This window comes from Capricornis sumatraensis, chromosome 4, assembly GCF_032405125.1.
Source record: "Capricornis sumatraensis isolate serow.1 chromosome 4, serow.2, whole genome shotgun sequence".
Lineage (NCBI taxonomy): Eukaryota > Metazoa > Chordata > Mammalia > Artiodactyla > Bovidae > Capricornis > Capricornis sumatraensis.
This window is the reverse complement of record NC_091072.1, coordinates 43,046,063-43,069,637: the sequence shown is the minus strand read 5'-3', so window position 1 is coordinate 43,069,637 and position 23,575 is coordinate 43,046,063. Positions and strand designations below refer to the sequence as shown.

Below are 23,575 nucleotides of genomic sequence, written 5' to 3'. Positions count from 1 at the left end.
TAGGGCCACCAGGGGACATTGGATTGTGAGGTTGAGACCTGGCCTTACTACTAACAGGCCCTTTGTGGGAACAGACTGTGTCTCCTGCCTGCCTTCCTCTCTGGCAACCCGGAGCAAGGCCTCTGAGGGGTACTGAATAACTTAATATAAGAAAGCAAGTACCTCGACTTAATTTCTTATCTTAAAATGACAGCCGGCACTTCCAAGGATTAGAATCTCAGGAACGAAAGTGGCCTTAAAAATCATACAAGCAAAGTTTAAAATGTTTTTTAGACTATCACATAAGTAAACAACCTGACTCATAGGAGTTCAGAGGAAGAAACCACCAGATGGGAGCACCGAGGGCACAGGTCTGGCCTGTATGGATGTGCAAGTTGTTGACTGCACGAGGGACTTGTGGCAGCTAAAATCCAAGAGCTCCACTCACCAAGCCCTGTGCTTCCACTTTGTGGACTGCAAGAACAGTAATGAACCTTGTATAGAGGAGAGACTCCATTAGTGTGGGTTTAGGGGGAAGGGTTGAATCATGTTCTAGAAACAGGTTTCATGGAGGGAGAAGGTGGCTAATGGGGGAAGTGGACTGGAGGCCAATTTCAGTGGAGATGAAATAGGACTCTACCCTGCTTTGCAGCAGTGCCTGGCAAAACAGAATCCCTTAGCACCTCTGGGTGCAGGTAACAGTGCTGCAAGCAATAAGTAGCGATACAAGTGATAAATAGTAGTACAAGTAAAGGGAAGACATGCTTCAGAGACTTTAGAAAATGGTCACGTTTCTCCCTTCAAATTAGTGTGTTCATTTTATTCATCTGCAACACAGTGCTCTTGTCTAAGTTTCATGTGGGAAGGAAATAGGAAAATGACAATGAGTGAGCACACACTGAGTCATAGCTTTTCCACAAATGCTTTCAAATCTTGGCCAGATCTGACCCATTAGAGGCCAGGAGCTAGAAAGGGCGTGGCTTTTTATTTTTGAGAGCAGATTCTTTGTTGTCTGTTTGTTGAATAATTCAGTCATATTAAATTTGGGAACAATTAAGTGAAAAAAGTAAAAAGTGATAAAAAGCTAACTAAAAGATGTGATTTTGGATGTACAAGGAAAACTGAATTGGTAACTTGCCAGTAGGAATGGCACCTTCTGGGGGAGGATCTGATGGACTGAGTGTCTCTAACCTGAAGGTACCTCGTGACAGAACTTCACATTCTGAGCCTTAGTTGAAGTAAATATCTGTGACAGTATCGCTCTGATTGTTGCTTTATACCCAGGCAAGCTCACAAAACCTAACAAAGCTACCATACCGTGCATTTGGAACTATAATATGAAATATGCTATTTCTACACCCACAAGTAAGCCAAAGTGAAAATAATTGAAGATACTAGAACTGAAAATAAATTACTTAAATTTTATATTAAACATTACTGCTGCCCAAAAGTAAGTTTAATTACAGAGGGTGGAAGGAGAGCCTTGGAACTCTGAAAGAACCCGCAGGTTTGATGGACTTGAACACTCAAAGTGTTTCTTGATCACATTAAAACTCACTTCAAATTCTGCCTCTTCTTGATCTTAATATCCTATTTACTTAAAAAAAAAAAAAAGAACTCCCTTGAGGGACAATTTACATACTATCAAATGAACGGGCCCATTTAAAAAGTACAGTGAGATGAGTTTAGAAAAACACATACGCTCGTGATACCAGCATCCCGGCCGGCATCTGCATCAGCTAGATGACCCCAGGGCTCCTCCCAGGCCCTGGATCTTATCCGAGGTTTCACTGAAGATTATTTTTGCCTATTGAAGAACTTCACATACTTGGGAATACAGAGTCTAGGTGTCTCATTTCTTTCAGATTTGTCAACAATGTTCTTTTTTTTAATACCAAGTGGCATTCCATCGAGGGCTTCCCTGATAGCTCAGTTGGTAAAGAATCTGCCTGCAATGCAGGAGACCCCAGTTTGATTCCTGGGTTGGGAAGATCCCCTGGAGAAGGGAAAGGCTACCCACTCCAGTATTCTGGCCTAGAGAATTCCATGTACTGTATAGTCTATGGGGTCTCAAAGAGTCGGAGATGACTGAGCGAATTTCACTTTTCACTTTCAGCATTCCATTGCATAGATGTAACAGTATTTGTTTATCTGGTCACCTACTGATGGGTTGTCTCTCCAAAGGCAGTGTTTTGAATAAAGCTGCCGAGAACACTCCTTGTACGTCTTGCAATGCAGGTTTCTGTAGTTGGGATAAATACCTAGTGGAATTGCTGGGTCAGATGGTACTTACACGCTTAGTTTATGAGACTGCAGATGGTCTTCCTGATAAAATGTTCTATCTACATCCCCATAATCAACACGAGAATTCCAGTCACCGCCCCCTCCCAGCCTTGTCAGCACTTGGTGTTGTCAGAATTCTCCACTGTATCATTCTCATGAGCAAACATCTCCTTTTAAATAAAGATCAGGGTCATTTTTGGAAGATTACAAGCAGGATGAAGACTGGGACACTGCAGTTAAGGGCTGGGTCCCACAGATGTCCAGCTTACACACCAGGCAGGCCTCTCCCACTTCTGACTGACCTGGGCTCCCTTCCCAGGGTTAAGTAAGTTGCTCACGGAACTCAGGGAACACTACATATGTTTACCGGTGTGTTACCTAATACAGGAAAGGATGAGGTTGAAAGATACAGACAGACGGTCAGATGACGAGGCAGAGAGGGCAAGGTCTGGGAGTGTCTGGGGGACAGGAGCTTCCGCCCCTGGAGCTGGGGCTGTGCCCACGCTCCTGGAAGCTCTCTGAACCCTGTAGTTTGTGGGTTTTGATGGAGGCTTCATCTTGTAGGCACAGTCACGATGCATCATGAATTCAGTATCCAGCCTCTCTCCTCCCAGGGGAGGCGGGTGGGGCTGGAAGTTCCAAGCTTCTTATCTGGCTCAGTGACTTTGCAGCCCCCCTCCTGAAGCCACCACATTAGAACAAATGCGCTCCCAGCACCCAGGAACCCCATGGGATTGATGGTTTCTGAGCTGGCCCCGGAGCAGACACACTTCTGTCCCCTGGGTCACAGCTCTGTGACCACAGTGGAAGCGCGAGCATCTCAGTGGCGTTCAGCAGAAACAGACCCCCGGCAAAATTTGTGGGAAGGGTCCCAGGCTCAGAGAGGGTCTGGAAGTTGGGGAGGGGGGCTGGCAGGCTGTGGCAGCAGAGCCTGCAAAGTAGCTGAGGTGGCCTCAGGCAGGAGCGGGGACTCCTGGTTCCCAGAGAGGAGCTCACGTCCTTCTGACATGGGTGGGAGTGGACCCTGCAAATCACCCCGCCTCCGGGCTCTCGGTGCCGTGGGAGTCAGCGTCTTGCTGAGAGGGGGAGGCAGTGGGGGGCGCAGGCCAGGGGATCCTTCAAGTCTGGGACCTCCCCGAGGTGGGTGGGGATACCCTTGAGCAAAGGAAACATCCTGGGGGGAGGGTGGGCGTAGGGGCAGGCTCCAGGACCAGGTGGGGAGTTGCAGCTGGGAGCACGGGCGGGGGTCTGCACCCCTCTGTCCCCTGCAGGCCCCTCTCTCCTGCTCTGTCAGACCACCTGGCTCTGAATTTCCAGGGCCCAGACCCAGTCCCGTCCCCCTATCTGGCAGGTCCTGGATAACTATGTGCAGGTACTGCCCAGTTCTGAGGGGCAGTGGCCTCTCTCAGGGTGGGATGGGGGCTGCGATGCCCTGCTTCTCCCCTGCAGAGGCCCTCAGGCCGTGGGGACAGGAAAAGGAGTGGGGTACCGGCCGTGTCTCGGGGCTCCTTGAGCCATGGCACCTTCCTGACTGTGTATCTTCTCGGCACCTATGACCCCTGTGCCCACCCTGCTGAGAATCAGAGCTTGTTCTGAGCAGGACCAGGGCTCTGAGAGCAAGGAAAAACGTTCTACAGCACCCATCCTCTTTCTCTGTCCTTCTTTGACATTCCTTCCCAGTTCCAGCTCCCCGATTTTTGAACTGTTCTGCCAGAGGAGAGGAGGGGAAGGGGGGGGAGGGAGGGAAGAGCACAGCCCCCCGGGGGCCCTCACACCTCGGGTGTCACCTGCTGACCCCCAGGAGCCTGCATGTGAGCCTGAAGCACTGAGATGGAGGCCCCTGTCCACCCCCACAACTCTGCAAGGCTGGGGGGTGGCCTTCCCTGCTCCGAGCATGGCCTTCACCTCCCCCGCTGAAGACACAGCAAAGCCAGAAAACAGCTTAGTCCTTGTTGCAAGTGCTCTGGGAACAAAAGAGTCCTGTCTCCTGCCTGGAACAATGCTTCCTTCTCCCCCTCCAGATTCCAGTGACCAGAAACAGCAGCCGCATAACCCCGCCTCACTTATCTCCCTGGGTGCCTCTGCCTCCTCTCTGCTTTCTGGGCTTTGCTTCCCGCCACCCCATGTCCCCTTGGCCTGCCAGCTATTGCAGGGGATATGGGTGGGGGCAGGGTGGGAAGCAGAGACGCTTCAGGCAAGCCCAGGAGGGGAGTGTGGCTCATCCAGGGAGGAGGCCCTGGGCACTACAGTCTCTCTGGTCCAGGCCCTGGGGCTTGGGCTGAGAGAGTGCTCCCCCAGACACTCTGGTGGTCATTTATGCAGAGAGGGACACGCAGTTTTGGGCAGAGGGTTTGCATCAGGCCTGCTCGTTTTCTCCTACAGTGCGAGGGCCTTGAAGCGGCTCATCTCGGCTACTGGCTGCAGCTGATTCCTGTGACTGCTATTCTTTGTTATACACTGTCTTCCACTGTGTGACTGTACCACACTCAGTCGATACACACGCCCCTTGATGAAATTTGAATTGTTCCCAGTTTTGAACTATGTACTCGTGAACAATTTGAAATGTTATGAATCACAAACTCTTGTAATGGTCTTTTTATGGACTTGTGTTTTCATGTACCTTGAGGACATAGCTAAGAGTAGGGTTGCTGAGCCTGTCCTACAAGCAACTACAGAACGGATGTTCTGAGTGGCTGTACCATTCTCCACTCACATTAGCAATGTGCAGTTGTGACGGTTCACTTTATGGGGCAACTGACTGCCATGGGTTACCCAGATTGAACATTACTTCCAGGTGCTTCCAGAGGAGATTGTCCTTTCAGTCGGTGGACTCAACAAACCGCTCCCACTCATGTGGGTGGGGATGGCCCAATCAGTTGAGGGCTTGACTGAAACAAGATGGAGGAAGGATGAGTCCCTCCTTTGGTGAGCTGGGTCATCTCACGTCATCTGCTCCTGTCCTCAGACTGGGATTCACATCATCAACTCCCGCAGTTCCTTGGCTCTCCGGAGTCAGACGGCGCATCATGGTGCTTCTCAGCCTTCATACCTGTGTGAGCCAGTTCCTCATAATCAGTCTCTCCTGGCTTCTCTCTCCAAACATGCATAGAGTAGCCCGCTGGTCAAAGGCAGAATTGCAGTGGAAACTCTCGTCTTTCATCCTCTTCCACAAAAGGGCTTACAGAAAATGGTGATGTATCTGAAGAACACCAGTATACACTAGACAGGACTGGAGGCCTCAGTCGGAGTTCCTTCTGCCCCAGCACCCCACCCCACCCCCTTCTGCATGCTCTTCCCAGTGAGCATGCTCTTCCCATTGAACACGCTCTTCGGAGCTTAGGGGTCAACAGGGCCATTGTGGAAATGGGGCACTTCATTTCGCGCTTCTAGTTACGGTGCTGCTACTGTACTGTCCCCATTGGTCCAAAATAACATGATTTCTGAGTGAAAAATGATGACAATGGCAGCCTCTTGAACTTCCCTAAGTTTTTAAACGTGAACTTGTGAGCCATCTATTAGAAACCCTGGTTCAATATGTTTTCCTGCTCCTGAAAATTATGACTTAGTGAGCATCTGCTCTTCCCAGACACCGCAGTGTTCTCTGTGTAGTCCTCCCTTTCAAGTTTCTTATCTATGATATAGACACTATTAATCACATTTTCTACAGAATGAGAGGGAAGTTCAGAGACTTGTGTAATTCACACAGGATTTTACTAGTGTTACAGACCAAAACAGGATCCCCAAATCCCTTGTTTTATCCATGCACAGTATAATTTCCTTCTTATTTCTGCTCCACTAGGTCAGAAAACACGTATCAGGATCTTCTTGGTTGGTGGTGAACTAGAGCTAATTCACTTGGGCTTTCTATCTCTGTCCACCATGGTTACTAAGAAAATTGGGTAAGAGATCTTTGAATAAGCTATTCAAAGAGTCCTAGGAAAAGAGACCCAAAATAATTTTTCCAACATTAAAGTCACTGAGAGGAAGTATCTTTTTCAATTGATTCAGGCTCTATTATCTTTCCAGGGTTCTCTAAAACAGCTCAATTTTTTCCCATAAAATTAGCAACCTCTAATAAAACAGATTGCTAAAATATTACCTTGTGCATGTGTGTGTGTGTGTGAGTGTGTGTGTGTGTGCGTGCTAAGTTGTTTCAGTCATGTCCGACTCTTTGAGACCCTGTGGACTGAAGCCCACAAGGCTCCTCTGTCCATGGGATTCTCCAGGCAAGAATACTGAAGTGGGTGGCCATGCCCTCCTCTAGCAATCTTCGAGACCCAGGGATTGCCAAGTCTCTTCTATCTCCTGCTTTGGCAGGTGGATTCTTTACCACTAGCGCCACCTGGGAGACCCTAAAATAATATCTTACCTACTATTATTTTCCCCCAATCATTGTATTCGTTTTATGGTAGCTGTGAGTTACATGAGCTACATTTTGCAGGGAAAGGATTTTACAGAGCATGGTGGCTTTAGAGGCATTTGATGTTTAAATTAGCTTTGTGACATTTAACTATATTATTGTCTCCCTTCTACAAACCTAGTGGATGTCACCCTAGACCTTTATGATGCCTGGAAGTTCTAAAATTCTGAATTAAATTACTTCTATGATTGAGAGATTTGGACAGGAGCCTAGGGTGTGACTCACTATTTACCGTGTTGACCAGGTAACAGGCAACATTCCACAGCTGTCATTTTGGTTTGTATTCTTCTCTGGCATTTTGTCCTACAGCAAAAATTACAGCATATGCTGTAATAATACGCTTCCTTTTCAAAATTATAAAACGAAGAAATGCTCCTTGCAAATAATTTCAACAGCACATTAGGGAATTCTTTTTCATCTTAAGGCGCTTTTGTGAGGAACCAAGCATATATGCAGATTTTCACCTCAAATGAGCTCATAGTAGAAGGATGCTTTTTAGGCTCAGACCCCGAAGATTCTACCTGCAAAGCAAGAGACCAGGGTTCAGTCCATGGGTCGGGAAGATCCCCCTGGAGAAGGGAACAGCTACCCACTCCAGTATTCTTGCTTGGGAAATCCCACGGACAGTGGAGCCTGCGGGGGGGCGGGTGGGGGGAAGGCTACAGCCCACGGGGTCGCAAAGAGTTTGACACTACTGAGTGGCTAACAGTTTCCCTTAGGCCCTATTAGCATTGTCCATTCAAAGGGTGACACCGCAGGCTTAACCTCTGCCTCTTAAGTCATTACTTTTTGGCTCCTAGAGGATGAATTCTAACCCATGTTCACCGGCAAAGTGAAGGTGAATATGAGAACCTTTCAGTAAAAGGTAAGCTTTAAAAAATGCCTCGGAAATGTGAGAAATCTTTGCTTTTCCAAACCCTCAAGACTTGGCGGGTCTGAGGCAGCTGACCTCCAGAGGAGCCAGGAACGCCCCTGCAGGCAGGGCCAGCCAGCAAAGGGAAAGGGTGGAAGCTTTGGGGACGGGGAGGGGGTTGGGAAGCTGGGGGAGAGATAGGCCGGAGGACCCTGCCCACAGGTGCCCAGCCCGAGGGCTCCGCGGGGAGAGACGGGGGTCCGGGGGTTCCGGGGGGTCCGGGAAGCCTGCCCGCCCGGCGCCGCGAGCCCACGCGTGCGCAACCGAGCCGCCGGGCGTTGGGCAGAAGGAGGGGGCGCGCGGCCACGTGGCTCCGCAGGAATGCGCGGGCGCGAGGGCAGGGCACAGCCGAGGAACGGGCAGGCGCGACAGCCAATGGACTCCCGGAGCTGAGAAACTAGGCCAATCACGGCGCGTGGGCGGGCCTACCTCCCTGTGGGCGGGGCCGGGGCGCATCCCGGGGCGGCTGACTCGGGGCTGGGAGAGGGGTCGTCGGAGGGACGGCGGGCGGGGGTCCCGTCCCGGCTGCAGGGTGAGTGCGGGCCAGGGAGGACAGGGTCCTGTGGCTTGAGTGCGGGCGGGGCGGCGGGCCGCTGCGGGATGAGAGCGGACAGGGGTGGGGTGGGAGTCCTTGAAGGGCGCCGCCCGCGAGCCCACCTATCGCGGAGCTTGGGAGTTTCCTTTTTTCCTTGGGAAGCTTCCCTTCTGCCCAGCTCCCTCGAACTGGCCGATCCCACCGCACCTTGCAGTCCGGGCTGCCCGCCCACCCCAGATTTTGGGGGACAGTGCGAGGGCCGCTCGGGGCACACGCCGCCCCGGGCGTGGACAGTGCAGGTGGCGGAGCTGAGGCCCTGGAAGCGCCCCACTTACCGAGAGTCCCGGGATAACGGCAACGGATCGAGACCCACCGGCCATCCGGAGGTGCAGGAGGCACCCGGGCCCGGCCTGGGGTCTGGATGAACCAGGCCTCAGTGAAGTCCCCTGAGGAGTGGCCAGTTGGGGTGTTTAGGTCGGGAATAGTCGTTTATATTTTCCTATAAAGGCAAAAGCCCTTGGCCCACTTTCGTGCTGCTGCTGCTGCTGCTAAGTCGCTTCAGTCGTGTCTGACTCTCTGCGACCCCATAGACGGCAGCCCGTCAGGCTCCTCTGTCCCTGGGATTCTCCAGGCAAGAATACTGGAGTGGGTTGCCATTTCCTTCTCCAATGCATGCATGCATGCTAAGTTGCTTCCGTTGTGTCTGACTCTCTGCGACCCTATGGACAGCAGCCCACCAGGCTCCTCTGTCCCTGGGATTCTCCAGGCAAGAATACTGGAGTGGGTTGCCATTTCCTTCTCCTTGGCCCACTTTAGGGTGAAGGTAATTGCTACTTTAGAAACCCTCCCTCCCATCTTGCATGGCTGGGAGACAAACAGGTGCGCTGCCAGCCGGCAGAGGTGACTCCTCATCCCTACCTGGCAACACTTACCCTCTGAAAGACCCTCAGTTTGAAGGTAGAAATCTGAGTAAATGTTTGAGCTTTTAACAGGACGTGAACATTCCTGAGAAAGCAGCAGACATACTTGGTGCAATATAATATTTACATTTCAATTACTGGAGGTGAAAAATCTCATAAACTTAAGTGCATTGGATTTTTAGCTTTTCTTTGGTTGAGCCACAAAGTCAAAATAAAGTAGCTGCCAATGTCCTGGATCTTATGCAAGAGTTACTTAATATCCCTCCAGGTAGAACATTGCAAGGAATAACATTTTTACTGTTCATCAGTTAAAATACATATTTTGAACATATTTTCAAGGATATAATTTTTTTAATAAAGGAAAGATGAGATATACTCTGTGTAATATTAATATATTGATATAATGTATCCCTTAAGCTCTCACCATGTTTACTTGACTGGCCCTGGGGTATGGTTTGGTTAAGTGACTCCATCTGCAGTCAGTATTTCAGTAATTGAAATATCAATCTCAGATATGCAGATAGCACCACCCTTATGGCAGAAAGCAAGAGGAACTAAAGAGCCTCTTGATGAGAGTTGAAAGAGGAGAGTGAAAAAGCTGACTTAAAACTCAACAATCAGAAAAGTAAGATCATGGCATCTGGTCTCATCACTACATGGCAAATAGATGTGGAAACAATGGAAACAGTGACAGACTTTATTTTGGGGGGGCTCCAAAATCACTGCAGATGGCAGCTGCAGCCATGAAATTAAGACACTTGCTGCTTGGTAGAAAATCTATGACCAACCTAGACAGCATATTAAAAAGTAGAGACATTACTTTGCTGACAAAGCTCTGTAGAGTCAAAACTGTGGTTTTCCAGCAGTTATGTATGGATGTGACAGACAGACCATAAAAAAGGCTGAGTGTTGAAGAATTGATGCTTTTGAACTGTGGTGTTGGAGAAGACTCTTGAGAGCCCCTTGGACAGCAAGGAGAACAAACCAGTTAATCCTAAAGGAAATCAGTCCTGAATATTCATTGGAAGGACTGATGCTGAAACTGAAGGTCCAATCCTTTGGCCACTTGATGCGAAGAGCTGACTCATTGGAAAAGACCCTGATGCTGGGAAAGATTGAAGACAGGAGGAGAAGGGGATGACAGAGGATGAGATGGTTGGATGGCATCACTGACTTGATGGACATGAGTTTGAGCAAGCTCTGGGAGGTGGTGAAGGACAGGGAAGCCTGGCGTGCTGCAGTCCATGGGGTTGCAAAGAGTTGGACATGACTTAGTGACTGTTGTTACAACAACAACAACATCTGCAGTTAGGTGGCTGCGTGACTGTTCATAGTCAGGTGTAGACTCCCATGGTTTCCTGAAATAATTAGTTTCTCTCTCTCAGGCCAGGTATTATCAAAGCAGTTATAGACAGTTAGGGATGAGGTAAAATCCAGAGCTATTAAAAATAGTTTTTTTTTAATTTGTTAAGGTCAAGGTTGACTGTTTTATTGAATTTGTTTTCTTGATATTTTGATGTTCTCTGAAGTTTTTCTGGTGAGGCTAGACGGTTAGAAACTTCTCTTTGGAGATTCTTGGAGATTGAGGTGTTCTGGTGGCATTCAGCCCCTGGGCTGAGTTCTGGAACAGCATGCTCCCCCGACCCTGGGAGAGTCACGTCCCCTGTAGAACCTCAGTTTACTCACTTAGGAAATTGCTGGAAGGCAAGTTGTGAAAATGCATTTTAAAGCAAGAATGCTCTGCATGGGAGCAAAATGAAAATGCTGTGAGTGTGGCTGTGTCACTGTAAATTAAAGATCCATATTGAATAATACAGTATTCTTATTGCACGAGGCATGATAGAAACGCTGCAATGAAAATCCAGATCTTGAGATACTCAGAGCATGTTAGTGTTTATTTCACACATTACTCATAGTTTGCCCAGGTAGAAAGGGAGTGGAATGAAACGAGACAGAAGGGGATCACAGGCATTAAACATTTATGGGCAGGATTACTGCTCCCTCAGTCAAGGCTTCTGGAAGTGTAGTTTGGGAAGTTCTGGGGCTTAGCAGTACAGAGGGGCACAGGGTCTAGGGGTGTGGGCCGGGGCCCACAGTGGGGGCTCGGGCCCTCTTTGACCATGATGGCTGTGGGAGTGAGGCCCGGGAGAGCTGGCACGGGACCCCTGACCCGCCACCAGCCCCACCCAGCACACACCCCTCACTGGGACTCCTTCCGAACTCAGACTTCAGAGAAGCAGGCCTTGAAGTCGACTTTTGCTTCTTTACATCTTTGTTTCTTTGTGTGCCTTTTCAAAACTTTGATGATAAAAATGGCCAGTCACGGGCACTGCTGTTATTCTTTCATTTCCTGTTCTTCTTTATGTCGGGAAAGTAATGGGTACCTGCTAGTAGAGTGCTTTCTGTGGGTTGTTGATGTTTTTTGGTTCCATTAAGCAATGTTCAAAAGATTCTTTAAAAGATTTTTAGGAGTTTTTTGTTTTAGATTTAAAGTGTTTCTCTTCCAGGAGCCACTTTCTGATACTAGAAATTGCTTTTTAAAGTAAATGTGACATCAGAGGTTGCTGCAGCCTCACGGTGCCCTTGTGAAAGGGAGCAGGGACAAGGCCCACGGGGGTGGGGGGAGGCCTCCGTGCTCCCAGGAGGACGGCTGAGCCAGCCTTTCCTAGGGGGCCGCTGGCCTGGTGGCCCAGGTGAGGCTTCAAGACCTTGACTCAGTAGTCGCCTGGGTTCCTGAACTGGGCATTTTATGAAGAAAACAAAAGGAATAGATGAGGGTGCCCAAACAGTCCGCCCACTGGTAACTACGCGAAGCCAAGGATGTCTCCACGCGCGAGGAGGTCGGGTCCTGAGGGCAGGGGCTCTGCTTCCTGGACTGAGGCTTCACTCTTGATTCTTGGGCTGGAGGCTGGCAGTTTGCGGGGAACCAGAGCCTGGCAAGTGGACATCATTTTTTTTTTTTTAAAGAAAGCACTGTGGACATTCGGGCTTCAGAGTCAAACAGATGTGAACTTTGAACTTGAGTCATTTCTCAACAGTGTGGAGACCAGGCTCTCAGCGTATAGGACAGGCTGAGGAGTTTTAGTAGAAGTGCGCCATGCACACTCAGTGTTTCATTCTGTTCTTCACGTTCTTTCTCTGAAGGGAAGAAGGGGTGGTGACTGACTTGAGGGAGCTTGAGAGTGTTGAGCTGAAAGGGTTGGAGCAGAGGTCAGTACCCATTTCCACTGGGCCTGGAAGGCCTTGGTGGGTGTTATGGTTCAGTTGCAAGGTTGTGTCTGACTGTTTGTGACCCCTTGGACTGTAGCCCACCAGGCTCCTCTGTCCATGGAATTCTCCAGGCGAGAATACTGGAGTGGTTGCCATGCCCTCCTCCAGGGGATCTTCCTGATTGAGGGATCGAACCTGTGTCTCCTGCATTGCAGGTGGATTCTTTACCCACTGAGCCACCGGGGAAGCCCAGGAGGCCTTGGACCCTGGAGGATGTCGGGGTCTCCAGCGCAGGGAGTTGGGTGGGTGCTCTGCCCGTCGGGCCGGCTCTGCCTTGCTTCAGCAGTGGCATGCAAGGGCTTGGAAGTGCAGGCATTTGCCTAGCGGTGGGGATGGGACGCCTGTGTGGACCAGTGCAGAAACAGCCCAGGATTTCCAGAGTTAGACGTGATTCCAAGTCAGGAGCCAGAGTCCGCTTCTGGGCGAGGAGCGCTGAGCTCTGATGGAAGGAATTTGGTGTGTCTTTTCACTCCCTGCGTGTGCAGGTCTGAGCCTGGCCGAGATGCCAGGAGGGCAAACGTGGAGCTGGAACTCGGGCTGGTGCAGCCGTCAGCTCCCCCTGGGGGACGTGACCTTGGCCCCTGGCCCCGGCGGCCCGCTCGCTGTGAAACTGATAAGACATCAATGCACACTTTGTTCTCAAGCCCTGGACTGGGCAGTGGGCAGTGGGCAGCCTTGACTCCGTCCGTCAGAGAAGCTGAGTTGGATGTTGCTTGCGTGGCCAGGGACTCAGCCTGCAGGCCCTTCTCCCCGATGGTGCGGGGGCCAGGCCTGGTGTCAGAGTTCTTGTCCCAGGGACATGGCCTTAGTCACTTTTCCGTTGGAACTAAAATCAGACCCAGGCCAGGGTCTACGGAGGACAGAGTCCTGCCTTGGGTCCAGAACTGATTGGGGCCTGGAGGGAACCTGATGGGCCTGCCGCTGGCTTCTGTTCTGGAAAAGCGTTTAGACATGCGCTGCTCCCGGTGATTTAATAGGAAGGAATGAAAGGTGCAGCGTTTGCCAGACGGCAGGAGTGTTTAGGCCGTGAATCGCAGGTAGTCGAGGAGGAGAGATTGTTTCCAGGGTGTGCGTCCCTGCAGCCCATCTGGGCCGACAGGAGGCCAGGGGACCCTGGCGCCCATCTTCCCTGTGTGTGGGTGGGGGTGGGGACCCAGGGGAGGCCAGGCGGTCGAGGGCGTCCTGGGCTTCACAGCAAGGAGCTCCCCCCGGTACCCCCCGCAGCCTGCAGGGTGGTCCAAGCCGGGGTCGGGTGGGTGGGCGTCCATAGGGAGGGACCAGGTGGGGCCACGCTGCCCTACACTGGGTGGGCCGCTGCGCCGACACATGACGGAAGGCTCCAGTCTGGGGGGACAGCAGCTTTGCCTGCATCTGCCTGATGTAATCGCACGTGCACACGGCGCCCTTCCTGCTCTGCGGGAGGAGTTACTTGCGTTTCCCGTAAATAAGGGGGCATTCCTGCTGCAGCGTGACCCCTCAGGGTTGGTCCACCAGGTGGGCAGCAGGTGCCCGTGCAAGGAAGGCAGGGGCTTGGATGTCAGCCCAGGGTTTCCCCAAATTCCTTCCATCCCAAGGCGGGAAGCTGTGTCTATCAGGGTGATTTTTCAGAGCTGGAATTTACGCCAAGAAACTGCTGGGCGTGTGGGTCCCGGGAGGAGGTGCGGGTGGGGGTGCGTCTCCGGCCTCCTCCCCTCCTCTCTGCTCCCCTCCTCCCTGTCCGTGGGGTTCTTGGCCCATGCACAAGTGCTGAACTGCCCCTGGCGGGTGTGCTTGGGGCCTGTCCTTGGTCAGGCCGTGTGCTGGGGGAGGTGACAAGGAGGCCTGGACAGACGGACGCAGGCTCCAGCCAGTAACCAGGGCCTGGGGTGTCGCCCCGTCAGCGCTGACCCCCTCGCAGGGGTAACTTTCTCCCGTTTCATGACTGTATCACTGGCTTTATGAAAAGATTTCTCAGAGATGTGGCCGAGTAAAGGCAGAATTAACTTCGTCCTTGGTGAGTTCTGAAAGGAAGGGGTCGTGTGTCTGGATGGTTCTGAGAGGAGGCTCTCGGGCTGGACTGCATGGCCGTGGACACCCATGTTTGTGCCTGGAGGCTGGAGGGCTTCAGGAGCCCATAGAGGGGGTGTTTGGGCTGCAAGTCTGGGCCCCTGGCCCTCGGGGGGCGGCGGGGACGCGGTCCTCCTGACTCTTGAGTCTGGCTCGGTGCCAGCGTGGGGCAGGGCCTGCTGGGTCTGGGGCACCCCGTGTCCAGTCCTGTGCAGGCCGCTGGTTTAGGGGTTTGAGGGGAGGAGAGCCAGACCAGGAGGGGCGAGGAGCATCGCCCAGGGCCGCCCCGCCCTCAGTGTGTCTGAAATCAGTCCGTGCGTCAGCTACGGCTCTGGGCTCTGATCCTTGTTCGGAGGCCTTGATGAATAGTCAATGCGTTTCCATGCCTGTAAACCTGCGGATGATGGCGTGGGCGGCAGCCGGAGCTCCACAGGCCGGTTCCTGTGGTCCCGCGTGTCATGGCCTGGGGCCTATAGGGACCGCGTCTGGGGAGGTCCAGGTGACTCCCCGGGGAGGGGGGACACCGTGGATAGAGCTGTCACCGCCCCCCGCCCCCCATGTCAACAGGAGTGGCAGAGCTCTGTCCTGGAGCCTGCACCCTGAGGGGCTGGGCAGACATGGGGATGGGGTCAGCGCTGCTGTGGAGGCTGGGTTGGCAGTGGGGCTCCATTTCCTGACTTTTGGCCAAACCTGTGTCCTCCCAGCCATCTGTCCCCTGCTCCTCCAGCTGTGTCCCCAGCCCCACAGCATCCACCTCTCCTGTCCCTGCCTCCCCGTCTGCTTCCCTGGGATTGAATCCTGTCACCAGACCCGCCCAGGATGGGCTTCCCAAGGAAGGGCTGTGTCCCTTCCTGCTGGCTGAGCAGAGAGCAGGCTGGAAGGGGGAGGGGGAGACACAGAGACAGGACCAGAGACACCGAGATACGAGGACGGACACAGAGAGGGAGAGACATAGAGAGACACAGAGACACAGGGAGACGCAGAGATGGGGCCAGAGACACCGGGATACAAGGATGGACACAGAGAGGGAGAGACATGGAGAGACACAGGGAGACACAGAGACACAGAGACGGGGCCAGAGACACTGGGATACAAGGACAGACACAGGGAGGGAGAGACATAGAGAGACACAGAGACACAGAGACGCAGAGGCAGGAGCAGAGACACCGAGATACAAGGACAGACACAGAGAGGGAGAGACATGGAGAGACACAGAGACACAGAGACGTAGAGGCAGGACCAGAGACACCGAGATACAAGGACGGACACAGAGAGGGAGAGACATGGAGAGATACAGGGAGACACAGAGACGCAGAGACACAGAGACACTGAGATACAAGGATGGACACAGAGAGGGAGAGACAGAGAGAGACACAGAGACGTAGAGGCAGGACCAGAGACACCGAGATACAAGGACAGACACAGAGAGGGAGAGACATAGAGAGATACAGAGACGCAGAGACAGGGCTGGAGACACCGAGATACAAGGACAGACACAGAGAGGGAGACATGGAGAGACACAGAGACACAGGGAGGCGCAGAGACGCAGAGATACAAGGACAGACACAGAGAGGAGAGACATGGAGAGACACAGAGACGCAGAGACACAGAGACACTGAGATACAAGGACAGACACAGAGAGGGAGAGACAGAGAGAGACACAGAGACACAGGGAGATGCAGAGACGGGGCCAGAGACACCGGGATACAAGGACAGACACAGAGAGGGAGACATGGAGAGACACAGGGAGGCGCAGAGACGCAGAGATACAAGGACGGACACAGAGAGGAGAGACATGGAGAGACACAGGGAGACACAGAGATGCAGAGATGGGGCCAGAGACACCGAGAGATACAGGACAGACAGAGGGAGAGACATGGAGGGACACAGGGACACACAGCAGGGAGGGAGGACGGGAGCTCAGTCTACAGGGTGAGGGGATTCGCACCCGGGAGTGTGCACGAGGAAGTTGGTTTGTAAGGATTTGAGACCAAGGCAGCGGAGCCAGGAGGCGCGGGTGTGGCCGGCAGGGTGCGGGCTGTGGTTCCCAGTGAGCGCCCTCCCAGGAGTTCTCAGGGGTTGATCCCCAGGGCGAAGGACCGTTTGGAAAAGACAGTAAACATTTGCTGGTTGGCTGCTGTCACAGTCTTCGCCGCATGGAATAAATTGCTTCTATTCACTCTTTTTTCATTTTTTGGGGGGGAGCGGACTCAGGCCCCATGAAAGTGGCCTCAGTCTGATGTGGGCAGAGAGAGGCGACCCAGGACACACCGCAGTGGGGCCCTGAGGGTACTCGGCACCCCGTGCCCTCCGTGCTCAGATTTGATGGTCACCAAGTAGACGTCCCCCGGCAGCTGCGTTCCCGGCCTGGCTTATGGGAAGACCTGCTTTTTCTTCTTTCCCCTTCCTCTCTCCACTCTCCTTCCTTCATTCTTGTTTCTGTGAGCATCACGTTTACTTAAAAATCTACGAAAACATTCAGTGAAAAGGCTTGTTGTGTTTTTGACTTAATTTAGAGTTAAGTTCATGGAGCCTTCCCAACAAGACGTGTGAGCTTGTCACCCTTCCCTCCTGGATCTCCGCGTGGAGGTAGATAGAGCCTTCCTCCCGTGAGCTTGCTCGGAAGTTTGTGGTTTTAGACAGAGACGGGCCTGGCGGCCATGACCCATCAGGATTCCGTGTTCCAGCGTCCCCAGGCCCTGTCCCCGGGCTTGAGGTGTATTGACTCCCACTCATGGCTGATGTCCAGTCCTTGTGGGGGACCCTGGGTCCCCCAACAGTCTGCAGCACAGTCTGTGGTGGGTGGACTCTGTGGGCCCAAGCTGGTGGGTCGGGGACGGGTTCAGCTTATAATTTGTGCCCCACCTCGTGTGACTGGGCGGCACCGATGCCAGGGGGTGAGTACTGTCGGCCCCCAGCCCCGCGGCCGCTGACAGGCGCCCCTTCATCTCAGTTCACAGTGAGGATGCTGGGGCCCTGGGCCAGAGGGGAGCCCCAAGCAGGGTCTCCCCAGACAGGCTCCCGCATCCTGGGTACTTGTGCTGTTTCTCCGCAGGGATGACCTTGGTGGCGACTGCCCCCCCCTCCTCACACTCTGGACCCCGAGCCTCCAGGGGAAATGCCCGCTGGAGAGGCAGCAGGTCCCAGACCCGCGGGGTGTCCATGGCACTCCCCCTGCAGATCTACAGAGACCGCTCAGCTGCTGGAAACCTCGCTGAAGCAAAGACTCAGGCTACTTCCATGAAACCGTGACAAAAAAAAAAGGCTAGTGATGGGGGCACTTCCATAGCTGCCCAGGCTCTGGGGCGGAGTCCTGGCTGCACCTCGGGCCCGCCCCGTGCCCTGCCCGGCTTTCCAGGCGGCCGCTTCCGTCGCAAGTGCCGTCTTTTGTTGGAAACCACAGCCCTAAGCTGGAGAAGGACAGTGATAGTCCCCAGGGCCCAGCAGCTCAGACCAGTGTTACCTCCTGCTGCTCGTCCGCCGGGGGTAGGGGGGCTTGTGAGAAGGCCAGGCTCGTCCTCCATCCCTCGGTCGGTCGTGGGCCAAGTGGGCTCCGTGTTGTCCCCAAAAGCACTGTCTGCAAACCCAGTGGGCAGCCAGAAGGCAGCAGGCTCTGGCCTGAGGCTGCGGGGCGGCCAGAGAAGGTGGGAGGAGGCCCAGCTCTCACCCACCCAGCGTCGGGGAGCTAGCTTCCCGGGGCGATGCCTACGCAGAGCAGAGCGCGGAACACGGACACCCAGGCTCCCAAACCCAGAGGCAGGTCCTGTGTGCGTGAGCTTCCTGAACAGCCTCCTTCTCAGGAAGATGGTTTCCCGCCCATGCTGGTTTTGGAAGTAAACAGCCCCTGAGTGTCGTGATCCTTCTGAAATCCATACACGTCACACACACAGACTAGGGTGCCGGGGCTGGTCCTAGTGCCAGCTCTGCCCTGGGGACGAGCCCCGGGCGTCCTCTCGTCCGCAGTAGGAAGACTAGGATGGCTACGCGGTGCATCTCGGTGTCCTGGGAGCTCAGCAGGTGAGCGGTGGTGGTTCAGTAGGATCAAGCTCCAGAGTGAGACAAACACTGGCGTCTTCTTTTGTTTTGTCCCGTGTTAGCAGTGGAAAAGAGGAGATCACTTAGACTCTCTATTATGCATTTTAAGTAGGACAGATAGCATTAATGAGATTTGTACAGTGTGGTTTAAGATGAGTAAACGATGTGATAGAGAAACCCAAGGAATCTGTAACACTCGGAAAACCCTGAGGTCCAGTGCGCCTGTGCGTCTGGCTTCTCTGGATTAGCCCGGCCCTGGGCCAGTGGTGTCTGCTCGATGGACAACGGGGCTAGGGTCCCATAGAGTGGTGCTCAGGGGCTGCTCTGCCCTGATGGCAGCCCCAGGGCCTGCGCGGGTCCTCAGATTGCTCTGGACTTAGCTGCTTTGCACTGGGAGAGGGAGGCAGTGCCTCCACCCCTGACTGTGGTGAGGGTATGGAGTGATGCAGCAGCCCCTATCACCCCAGGAGCCCTGAGCACATCAGGTTCTTCTTTCCTCGATTCTTCCCAGGCATTTTTGAATTTCTTCTTGGGAAATGATATATCACCTGATGTCACCCCTTTCTGTGTTCTCCTGACTGCAAGTCCTCCTGACCTTCCTCCTGTTCCCTCCTTGCAGCTTCCTGGGCCTCCGTGTGCATGTGCGTGTGTGTATGCACACACCTCTGTGTGCGCATATGTGAGCACACAAATATATAATGTGTTCACACAGCTCTTTGGGCATGTGTGCGATCGCACATATATGTATATGCATGTGTGAGCACATGTGTGTGCATGTGCATGCACACCTCTGTGCACATGTGCGAGCACACATGTATGTTATGTGCGCACACACCTCTGCACACGTGTGAACACATGTGTATGATGTGAGCACACATGTATGTAATGTGTGCACACACCTCTGCACATGTGCGAGCACACATATGTATCTGCACACACCTCTGTGCACGTGTGTGAGCACATCTATGTATGTGGGCATACATCTGTGCATGCATGCATGCATGCAAACACTCCTATATGTATGTGCATGCCTCTGCACGTGTGAGCACCTGTGTATGTATGTGTGCACACACCTCTGTGATGTGTGCTATCCTGCTGTGACTGTGCAGAGCAGGACACAGCAGGTGTGGGCTGAGGGTCTGCTGACTTTATATGGAAGCAGTGGTGTCATACTCACTGTCAGAAGCCAGTGTCTGCTGGTGAGGGTGAAAGGCTCAGCTTGTCTGCTCACTGTTCCAGCTCCTCCAGGACTTAAGTCCCCTGACCCTTGTGGTCTGCGCATGTTGTCATGATGGTTTGGAGCCCGTACTCGGTCCCTCTTCCAGAGGGTGCCGCCGAGTGTTGTGTGGCATCTGTGGGGGCCTTCCCTGGGCCTCATCCGGGACCCCGAGAACCAGGAAGGTGCATCTGTCAAGTTTATCTTCCCATAATAGTTCTGGTGGAGCCCAGGCAGTTGTTTGGGGGTGTCAACACTGTAAACAGTGTCGTTGGTTCACAGGATGCCTCCTAGGGAGCGTGGGACCAGACCTCCCGTGGCCTGCCTGGTGTGGCACGTATCTCAGACCACTTGTGAGGAAACAGGAAGGCAGGAGATAGAAAGGATGAAGCAGGACCTGGGATGCAGCCCAGGCCGGCGGGTTCACCCACGCGCTTGCTCCAAAGGGCTTGAAAAACAACTAGCCTCCTCAGTCCTCAGAAATTAACCCTTCACCCCAAACTGGTAAAGATTTAGTTGAAGGAAGAAGAAAAATGCTTGGGCTTTCGTGTCCATTTCCCCCTCAGCACACGTGTGAGGTTCAGCAGGGACTTGGCATCCCGAGCAGGGAGGGGTCCGGCCAGTGCCTCCTGCCTGCGGTTCCAGGTGCCGTCAAGACACCGGGAGTCTCTTCTCCACCTCGCTTTGCCCTGAGTGTTATGCCGAGGAGGTTACGGTCCTCACTGCAGCCACCAATGAACACCCACCTTTTCCTCCCCTCAGGTTGTCCGCGGGCACCCAGTGGCACCAGGGCCACCACCACCTGGCCCTGACAGCTAAGCCTCCTCCCCGCGGCCCTGCACGGCCCGAAGCCCAGAGCGCAGTGACTGTGGCAGCATGGATCAGCCGGGCCCGCCGGCTCCCGCCCGGGAAGGTAACGGGCTGTGTGCGGGCGGTGGGGCAGGTGGGTGGGCACGTGTGGGCTCTCTTCCAGGCGAGGTCCACCTGCGGGGGTTCCCTGGGGAGCCTGGAAGGTCGTGTGGACGTAGGGCGCTGGGTATGCAGGCTGCTAACCCACGCCATCTCACGTGGCTGGTGGCTGTTTCCTTGCCTGGCCACCGAGGCTGAGACCAGGGTTGAAGCGTGTTGGTGCCACATTTTAACGTGATAGTACTCTAATCCTTACATGACTTTCTGGGTAATTAACATCTGTAACAGTTAGCAATGGGGCTAATAGACTGGCTATGCTGTGTGGCCTGCGGGGTCTAGTTCCCTGACCGGGGATCAGACCTCCACCCCCTGCACGGGCAGCGTGGAGTCTGAGCCGCTGGGCCATCAGGGAAGTCCCCTTCTTAATGATTCAGCGACACTTTAGGTATGATTTGCCCCATTATGAAAGTGAAATTGTCCTCCTAAAAATTCCCTCGAATGTGAAGAGGGAGCTAAAAATCATCAAGGTTGTGCTTCCCTCACCACTGCGACACCTGTATTTTGATCAGCTTTCTGTCTTTTCATTCGTATTTCTTTTCCACATGATAGCAGCTGTTGAATATCCATTGTTAAAACTGCTGACCCTACATTTTTACATTATGCTTAAGACTTGATTATTTTCCGTGTCAGTCCGAGGCTCTCACAGCTGTCATTTCCAGTGGCGGCATAGCGTTCTGTACATAGTGTCATACGTTACGTGTTCAGGTGGGAAAGCTCCATCCATGTCCAGCCTGCCATCAGGGACCTGGGCCTTTTCTAGAAGCTTCCTAGGCACCAAGTCAAATCGTCTGAATGAAGCAGGATTTGGGAGGAAGTTGTGCGGCAGAGAAGCGTGTGGCTTTGAGGGTTTCCCAAACAGCTGCTCAGGTTTGAACGTCATCCTCAGGACACACGAGCAGGATGACTGAGAACATGTGTGCGTCTCTCCTGGCATCAGTTTCCCTCCTCCTTGGGATGATAGAACTGGAGTAGCCCTGACCTCAGAAGGTAACATTCCTAAAACTCTTAGAGGTGGGGCCCCTGGAGGCGCTCAGAGAATCAAATTAGAAGATGCAAGTCCCAGATGCAAACACCATTACAAGGTGGTCCAGGGTGTCTCAGGATGCAGATCTCAACGTTTGATGGTAAATTGAACTGTGGTGCTGCAGAAGACTTTGAGAGCCCCTTGGACAGCAAGATCAAACCAGTCCATCCGAAAAGAGATCAATCCTGAATACTCATTGGAAAGGCTGATGCTGAACCTGAAGCTCCAGTACTCTGGCCAGCCGATTCGAAGAGCTGACATATTAGAAAAGACCCTGATGCTGGGAAAGATAGAAGGCAGGAGAAGAAGGGGCGGACAGAGGATGAGATGGTTGGATGGCATCACTGACTCAGGGGACATGAATTTGAGCAAACCCCAGGAGTTAGTGAAGGATAGGGAAGCCTGGCATGCTGCCGTCCATGGTGTCGCAAAGAGTTGGACACAACTTAGGGACAAAACAGCGATAATAAGCCACCAGAAACCAAAACCTTTCTGTAAAAAAAAGTGAATCCTGGCAGGGAAAGGAAGTCATCAGTGTCACCATATCCATGCTGATTCAGGACAGTCCTCGTCCACTGCCTGGTGATGTGCAGTGAGCTCACACAGAGGCAAGGACAGTGGGCAGTGTCCAGCGGGGGAGGGGCCTGGCCTTCGGTGGAGGGGCCCTGCTCCCCAGGGACCTGCTCCCAGTTGTGACACGCAGAGCCTGGAGGTGGCGGGGGACCCACTATGAATAGCCCCTTGTTGGTGGATCTGTTTGCAGCCTGGTCCTTCTTAAAGCTCTTCTTCATAACAGTAAAAGGAATTAAAAACAAATAGCCTTTATCTGAAACAGGAGAAACATCAAATGTTGGGTTAAGCTTGCAGATTTAATCAGCTATGGTCTGAGAACCCAGGAACAATATACATAGCTTTGATCTCTGGCCTTAAAAATGACTATTCTTTTAGTCTTTTCCCTTAATGTGTTAATTTGTGACAAGTCTTTTAAAACCATTAATGGGTCAGCGGTGCTGGGGTTATCTGCTCAGAGGAGGGACAGCCTCCCTGGCTTCCTCCCTGCCAGCCAGCACGCCCAACTCCCAGGCTCTGGTTACTGTGTGAGCTGACTGTGGCATTCATTCAGTCCTCATCTGCCAGGAGCTGCGGGCAGCTGGGATGGGCTGGGCCTGACGGAGTTCTCCCCATCTCTCCCTGCAGCTGCCTGCCTGCCTCCTTGCCTTTATTTTTTTTTTTGCTAAATCATTAAGTACTCAGTTTATTCACTGAAATAAACTGGTGAACACGTCTTAGAGCAAGAAATCTCTTCAACAGAAACATGAAATTTTCCAGAACATTTTCCAAGTGCAGTTGTCATCATTTCCTTAAATTCACACTTGCCAAATAAACGTGACAGGGACATAATGCCAGTTAAATACCCTGACAAAAGTGATGTTTCGACTTAGCAATGTCATGGATCATGCCGGGCAATGTGGAGGCTCACGACAGCGCGAGTCAGAACCACGTGCTGGCGTTCTGTCGGCCTTCTCGTTTGGGATTACACCGTGCAGCTGCTGGACTTGGAGAATTAGATAAAGCACACCTGAAATCAAACAGATGAAAATTGTTACAAAGAGAAGAGTTTTATAACTTATTGAACTACTAGGCCCTAAGAGCCTGGGAGGAGTCAGAACAAAACATGAGCTCTGGGACCTGAGACACAGGGTCTCCCGAGACCACCTTCACTCATTTCTTTTTAGAACAATGCATTTTTAAGTATAATTTATTTAGTATTTTTATACTTAATATATAGAAAACTCAGGTAGACACAGATGAATTTAATGCCATTTCACATTTTAATTCCAGCATATACTTTTTTTTTCTTGTTTCTTAGAAAAATTTTAGAGACCTTGTAGTGATCTGAGGTTACAGCAGATGCAGTGGTCTGGTCCTTTAGATTCAGCTGACTTTTTTTGTTTTTCCTTTAAA

The 23,575-nt window shown here is 52.6% G+C and overlaps 2 protein-coding genes across 2 annotated transcripts in view; both read left to right on the top strand.

Moving 5' to 3' along the window:
- The window catches only part of LOC138078562 (CUB and sushi domain-containing protein 1-like), an 81,629-nt gene extending 73,074 nt beyond the window's left edge, over nt 1-8,555 (top strand). The window contains exon 9 of the mRNA XM_068971402.1: nt 8,368-8,555. Within this exon, the coding sequence (XP_068827503.1) occupies nt 8,368-8,555 (188 nt within the window). The remainder of the gene's footprint in view (nt 1-8,367) is intronic.
- The window catches only part of ARHGEF10 (Rho guanine nucleotide exchange factor 10), a 62,349-nt gene continuing 46,839 nt past the window's right edge, over nt 8,066-23,575 (top strand). The window contains exons 1-2 of the mRNA XM_068970311.1: nt 8,066-8,127; nt 20,380-20,530. Coding sequence (XP_068826412.1) covers nt 20,494-20,530 — 37 coding nt within the window. The 5' untranslated portion in view covers nt 8,066-8,127; nt 20,380-20,493. The remainder of the gene's footprint in view (nt 8,128-20,379; nt 20,531-23,575) is intronic.